The 7,108-nt window shown below is 39.1% G+C and overlaps 1 protein-coding gene across 9 annotated transcripts in view; it reads right to left on the bottom strand.

Moving 5' to 3' along the window:
• The window catches only part of LOC108234355 (cAMP-specific 3',5'-cyclic phosphodiesterase 4C), a 93,874-nt gene that overhangs the window by 14,252 nt on the left and 72,514 nt on the right, over positions 1-7,108 (bottom strand). For 7 of the 9 annotated variants that reach the window (XM_025005307.2, XM_037974202.1, XM_025005306.2 and 4 more), the window contains 6 exons: positions 4,754-4,945; positions 3,254-3,295; positions 2,504-2,540; positions 1,167-1,240; positions 1,040-1,089; positions 286-398 (listed from right to left, as the gene is read on the bottom strand). In XM_025005307.2, the coding sequence (XP_024861075.1) occupies positions 286-398; positions 1,040-1,089; positions 1,167-1,240; positions 2,504-2,540; positions 3,254-3,295; positions 4,754-4,945 (508 nt within the window). The remainder of the gene's footprint in view (positions 1-285; positions 399-1,039; positions 1,090-1,166; positions 1,241-2,503; positions 2,541-3,253; positions 3,296-4,753; positions 4,946-7,108) is intronic. The other 2 variants (XM_025005308.2, XM_025005310.2) reach the window with 1 other exon arrangement.

The raw sequence follows: 7,108 nt of genomic DNA, 5'->3' as shown, positions 1-7,108 counted from the left end.
GAAAGAAGTGACGCTAATTAACTCTTTCAGTGGAGAGAGGTGCCACTCATGAACTCTGATAGCCTTTCCCTTTCACGTATGATTTAAACACTTTGGACTAATTCCTTCCCAAATATTGAACATTTTCCTGCTCTATGTGACCTAAATATACAAAATAAAGATCACCATGTTGGATCATTTCTTTATGACTTTTTTTATTTGGACGGATAGATTTTTGTTATCTGAGACGTAAAAAAGAAATGTCTGGACGCAGCTCCTGTTGAGTTGAGTTGTGTGTCCACTCACCTTATTGGAGGCCATCTCGCTGACTGAGTTTCTGGTCTGCAGCGTCTCCAGCTGATCCAGACACCAGTCCAGCTCCTCCAGCGTCTCCATCGCCAGCTTCTGATAGGGCTCCTCTGAAAGTTACACAAAAACACGCCGCAGGTCAGAAGTGGAGCAGCTGCCGGGTCAAAAACATCTGAAACGTGTTATTCTTGTGACCAAAAAAACCTTCTTGACTTCCCACTGAGTTAATAAATTAAAGAAATAACATAAAGAATAATATAATTAGATTTTCAGGCTTCAAAATCCACGACTAAAATGCACGTCTCACTATCGCCCGCAGCCATTTGTCTGTACTGTTAGCAAAATATCTCACAAACAAAAGAACAGATTTAAGTGAAATTCTCAGAAAGTAATAATTTGATGTACCTCTATAACTCATTAGCTTTTGGAGTCAGCCCCATTCAAGATGGCCACCACAGCTTAGCAAACTCAAGAATGGCTGTAACGCAGTTTTACAGACACTGAGCTAAAACTTGGCGTGGTAGTAGCTGAGAGTCATCCTCATGCCTTGTGAGATCTTCTAACATTGAATGACATCGAACATCATTGACAAGATGGAACCACAAAGGCTATAACTCCATCCCTTCTCAGCATTTTAGTTTAAAGGCTGTCATGTATTACATCAGATATTAGGCATTCGTTCAGGGAATTTAAACCTTTAATTTAATATTTTAATCAAAGAGTAACAATAAAAAAACGTGTCCCATCATACCTGAGATGCATGTCTTGCACATGGGAGGCTGGTTGGTGCCTGACGGCCGTCTAAAGCAGGAAGCAGATGGAGTTTTTATAATTTAAACAAAGACAATGAGCACTTAGTCATCCAGCCTTGTTCTTACTTGTTTCCCACACGGTCCTGAAGATGTGTCAAAGCAGCAACGTTACTTCTCACTGTTCGCAGACTGGCCAGAACCTAAAGAGGTAAAAGAAGAGGAGTGGGAAAAGATGGCTTTTTTTGCACACAATCAGAAGCTTTTTTAGGTGTTATTTACTTTGCAGATGGAAGATGATATTTTTAACTGTTGCGTTAAGCCAGCAGGGAGCCGTTAACATTTAAATAATAACGTTAAAATCACAGCAAATGTTTGAAGTTGCAAACCAGACGTTCTTAATTTAGGTTGGATTTTTTTCTTTTTCTGCTTATGTGCATTCTGAACATGCACAAAACACAAGCTTAAAATTTTCGGACCCTTGTGCAAAACACAAAGTGCCTGATAAAGCCTTTTGGGCTTTAGTGAGCAAACAGGTATGTTAACATTTGACTATGCTTATGTTGACTAATTATTGGGGTGAAATATTCAACGTCAGCTGAACCTAAAGTAAATTCTGGGTATTAATTTGAAAACATCCCATGTTCACAGAGTGCATTAATGAGCCAGTGCTCAAAAAGATGAACACACAAATACTCAGAACAAGCTGTGCAGTACAAAGAGAATGTGTGTGGGTGTTTTCTGTGAAAAATGAACCATCTCTTATTTCTCAGATTGGTGAGTAAGGCCCATCATGAAGTCACGTGGATTATTTGGAGAACTCTTCTTACTATTTGACTATAGTTTGTAAGGAAACACTTGTCTGCTGAAAGGCAGGACATACAGAAAAGTGAGGCACGTTTCTCTGCTGAACTTTGGCCACATGAAAGCATTTATAAGCCCATTTATATATGCATTAAATAGATAAATGATATAAGATATATTTAATAAGATCTACGTCTGTTTTCTTAGTGAGTCAGAGCACAAGATGCAGGGATTTACAACCCAGGATATCACACACAAAAAAAAAGAAATCTAAGGTCAGCAAATCTGAGGGAAAATTTCCTTCAGTTACAATTACGTACTCATTCACTTTCAGCTCTGTTGTACAAACACAGACAGCAAATAATGCTTTTATGACCCACATAATTGTTGGACTAATAAATCTTGTGTAATTAATTTATTTAAGGGACATTTACAAACAACTAACAACATGTGGTGAGATTTGTGAATTCATTAAAATCTGAAACAAGCATTCACAGAAACCCCAAATTTAAGATTTTATACATTAATTATGCAAAAAAAGTAATAAAACACCAAGTAAGTAGAAGTAAGTAGGCATTAGGTGACGTTAAATTTAATGGAAAGTGAATAATAAATCATGGACAGAGCTGTAGAACTGAAGGATGTGTGTTTATGAGACTAACCTGTGCAAATGGAGTCACTATCATGTCTTCTCCATGCCTGAAAAAACACAGACATTTTGTGAAAAAGTTATGTGGGAGGACAGACTGGATCAGAAGATTTCACAAAATGTAATAATCTTAAGGGACATACAAACAAATAGTGACAGTACATGAGAAGTTTGGAAGAAAGTTGCAGTTTTCTGGGCTGAATACGACACCGGGTAAGGAGCCGTGGATCGTATTAGTTACACAAAAACACATCTGAGGAGCTGGTGCAGCTAACAGGGAGGTAAGATATTAAAACATCTTTTACAGCGGGGCTTGAAAAGCAGCGACGGTAACCCGGAAACAGACCGGTGTCTCCCTGAACGTAAAAAACAAAACAAATGTGGGACAATATGCAGCTCAGGAGCAGGGTTCATGCTCGGGGTGCTGTTTGAAAAGAGGGAGCTTTAGTGTCACAACATGCAGCTTCAGACTTCAGACCATGCTGCTAGGAAAACGTAAGTCAGCCGCTGTCCAGCAAACATTTTGACACTCTTTGAAACTTTGTAAAATCAATGCCTAAACATTAAAAAAATAAAAAAATGTCCAAAAGTAGCAAAGGAAACATGGTTGATTTCATTTCCGTCAAATGCTTGCCGGGACTTGCGTTCCTCACGTCACGTTCGAGACGAGGTGACGTGGAAACGGACAGAGGCGACTCACGGGGACGACTCAAAGAGACAGACAGAAACGGGAAAACACAGCAGTCTCCACACGTTGTCTCACCGAGGTAACCAACTGACTTCCCATTGCTTCAATCCTTCCTCCCTTCAAAACAAAGGAGCGACAGCTATTGGTGGTCGAGGCCCCATTTACACTTTGACTGGCTTCAAACAGACTTCTAGCTGCACAGAGAAACCTTTAACTGTATAAACAGACAGAAACTGGATGCAAGACAGCCCATTACTCTGCAACAACTGCTGCTTTTCACCTCGAGTTCAATCTTTAGCCGGGCCGCCAAAAGACTCTTTAAAGCCAGGTACCAAAAAATACTTGCAAACAGGACCGTGTGTAAAGTTACAAAAACATCTATGGATGATAAACACTTCAGCTCTGTTGAAATGATGGTATATTTACTAAATTAATTCAACAACTTTCCATCCGTGTTACTTTATGTGTTCCATAAAAAGAGGATATGAATATTGGACTATAATTAAAACTAAAGATTTCTGTCAAATACTGTTTTAAACAAAGTATGGAGCCTCGTTGTTTCATCTCGTTCTTTGTCACAGCATATTACCCTGCATGCACAGGATAATAATTTATATTATTATTGTAAAGATTTAGGCTTACAAGTAAAATAATGTCCCCAACTGGGACTTCAGGTGCTCTGAAACCTTTTGGATGTTTTTATTAGATAATAGTTATTTTGAGGGGTGTGAAAAAATGAATCATTTTGTCTCTTTTAATGTTTACACAACTTTTAGATCATTTTTGTGGTGTCTATTTGTATTTTAATAGATAATTTAAAAGGTTTGTGCTCTTCAATGAGCCCTCGGCGGCGTTTTTTCATGGCCGCTGTGCATCTTGCAGCACGACACCAGTTTTCCCCGACTTTCCAGTTTGAAAAGACTTTGGCATCTTCAGTGTTCCTGCCAACAATAAAATTGGTAACTTTTACAAACAATAATCCCTTGAAATGCAAATGTCAGTATGACTTGACAACTCTCCCTATGTTTATGTAAAGTTTTTATTGATTTTAATATCATTGCTCATTAATTGAAAGAATCTGAGTATTTTGTTTTTATTGGTTTGTGTGTACATTTAGGAGGGATATAAAACTAACAAAATTTCACAGAAAATTCACTGAATACCAAAAATCTCATTGTGGAAACAAGAAAGTCAGGTTGGTTTGGACTAAACAACACAAGATTATGATTTTTATTTATTTTATTACCATCTTAATCTAATCTAAACAACATTTTATAAAGTGCAGGTGATAAATTAGAAAAATATTAGTTTATTTGTTCCCGCTTTCTGCCTATGACTCTATATTTGGCTCCTCGCCTCCTGATTTTGCCTTACACACATGCATTTGATAGTTTCTCACATCATCAGCAGTTATCTGAACTTTTTTTTTTAGTTTTTTTTCTAAAAGAATAACCATTCTTTTCATTTTTATGCTTTGAAACCAAATATCTCAAACTATAATTGAACAATCCTTCAGTTTTAACCAGAGGCTGCAGTTTTAAACTGAAGGGGCTGAAACAGCAGAGAAATACTCACAGGTCGCTGGCAGTGGACGAGTTGCGAGACATGGTTTTGGGTGACAGGTCGAAGTCTGAGTCGGAGCGGTAGAGGAAAGACTCGCGGCGCTGACTGTGGGGGTAGTTGGCCTGCAGGACCAGACCAGAGCCCGGGCTAGCTTGAGAGTCCAGTGGACTGCGACCCACCGACAGGCCATTCTCCACATCAAAACTGCAGAAACACAAAGAGACGAGACATGATCAAACAACAGCTCTCTTTCTGTCTTTCTAAATGGTTGTGCCAGCAAAAGTAGCCCAGAAACTCTGAACAGGAAGTGTAAAATAAAGGGAAAGCAGTGTGCATGAAGCCTAATCATGTTTCATCTTATAAGAGAAACCTGGTTTGGATCTGGTGTAAATGAAAGAAGAGTGTGCAAAAAGCTGCTAGTTTGAACTTTAAACAATTTCTAAAAGCATCTCATGCAATGACGTCTTTGATAAACAACTCAAAGTGAGCTTAAAATATGAACGAAACAAAAATACACAGTTTATACGTTGCTATGTGGAGTCATTATAAACAGTAACGAGGGCCCAAACCATCATTCTGGACTCTTCTGAGACGAATGTTTATTTCAGCATCCCTCAGTGGTCAAACAGCACACTCAAAATTTGGTTTTAGTACACCAGATGGTGAAAAATAAAGCCACTTTATGTGTGTGGTTTCAATTAGCTAAAACAAAAACAAACAAAAAAACCCTTAAAACCAGTTTCTGTCAGGTTCATCTTAACAACCATTGTGCAAATTTGGGTTATGATCCCAAAAAAATTAGTTGATTCTGAGTTACTTAATTTGTTTAACAAAATCAAAATCTTGTGCAACCTCGTAAAATCTTGAACATAAGCAAACTTTGTTTTAGTTTCTTGCAGTCTGAGCTCTGCAGTTTATCGGCCGGATGCTGCAAATATCTGAAAGCTTCCCTAAAATGGGATCCTAAAAATATTCCTAAATGGATAAAATAACTCAAACTTGTATTTACAATAAAGTGCAGACAACAATTAGGACCTTTAAGGTTTGCTGTGATTTTTCAAAACACATAAATGTATACAATAGATTAACTATTTTAAGGGATGTGTGATGATTTTGGAGAAAACTAAGGTAAACTGGCATGTACAAATAGTTTAAAATGTTATTAAAATCCAACCAAATGGTACTGAAAATCAGATCAATGTGTTCAAAGTTAACCAAACTAACTTTGAATCACTGGTGGAACTGGAGAGCTTGAAGCCTAAACATAAAACTAAGTAAAAAGAAAATCAGGCACAAACCGTGGCAATCATTTTTAAAAACTACCCTTTAATTACACGGGCTGCCGTACACTCAGTGGAGGGAAGCAGAAAAGTTACAGAAACCTGCACAGCTTGGCTGAATGTCCACAAACGACCAGCGCTAACAGCCACTTCTGTTTGCTGGCAGGACAGGTCACCTTGTGATCACTGGCTTTTCGCAATCAAACACACGCTTACGCACAACTTCCTCTCTGCTGTCATTAATGACGTCAGCACAGGCGTGTTACATCAGCACGGTTACCTATAACCTTCACACCAGCCCTGCTACCGGCCCGCCACACACATCCGGTACATTCAGGCACGGCCAACACTTTTACAGAACGCCACGGAGACGTCAAGTCAAAGTTCTGAAAACAGATTTCACCAGCTGGTTCAAAAAGAGACGATTCTGTCCAAGTTTTTATTGACTGGGTGCAGCGCCGTCACAGCTACGTTTGACCTCAATAAAATCCTTTTGAATTCTTTCCATCGAGATGAGGTCAGACTCTAAGCTGCATGTTGCACTCACCAAACTGTGCCTTGCTCAAGGACACGCAGACTCTTTTAATCTGAGAGCGCAGCCCATAATTGATTTCACCACTGTGTTTAAAAAAAAAACAACTGAATCCTATTTAACCTAAATTTCCCACAATTTATTTTAGAAGTGGCATGTGATTTCACAGCCTGGCAGAGTGGATACCTCAGTGAGAAATTAATAGATTTTGGAGTGTGTTTTTGTCAGGTTTATCCATTTTGGTCCACGGTAGAACCCCCCCCCCGTATCAATAGAAAACAGAGCAGCAAGGTTGCCTCTTTGTCTATTTTTAGCTCTGCCTCCTGGGCTCCGCCAGTAATAGCTCAGATAAATGAAAGATGGCTATTATGCAACTGATCCTGAATGAAACGGGCCCAGTTCACAGAAGCAGAGACAGAGAGATGAGGAGGAGGAGGAGGAGGAGGAGGAGGAAGGAAGGCTGCATCCAGTGATGGGTTTAGTAACTCACACCTGATTGGTGTGACATGATGGAGAGGGGCAGGGCTGCAGCAGCAGGGTTTACCTCAATGATAA

This window comes from Kryptolebias marmoratus, linkage group LG24 (assembly GCF_001649575.2).
Source record: "Kryptolebias marmoratus isolate JLee-2015 linkage group LG24, ASM164957v2, whole genome shotgun sequence".
Classification (NCBI taxonomy): domain Eukaryota; kingdom Metazoa; phylum Chordata; class Actinopteri; order Cyprinodontiformes; family Rivulidae; genus Kryptolebias; species Kryptolebias marmoratus.
The sequence above is the reverse complement of the archived record's forward strand: the minus strand, read 5'-3'. Positions and strand labels throughout refer to the sequence as shown.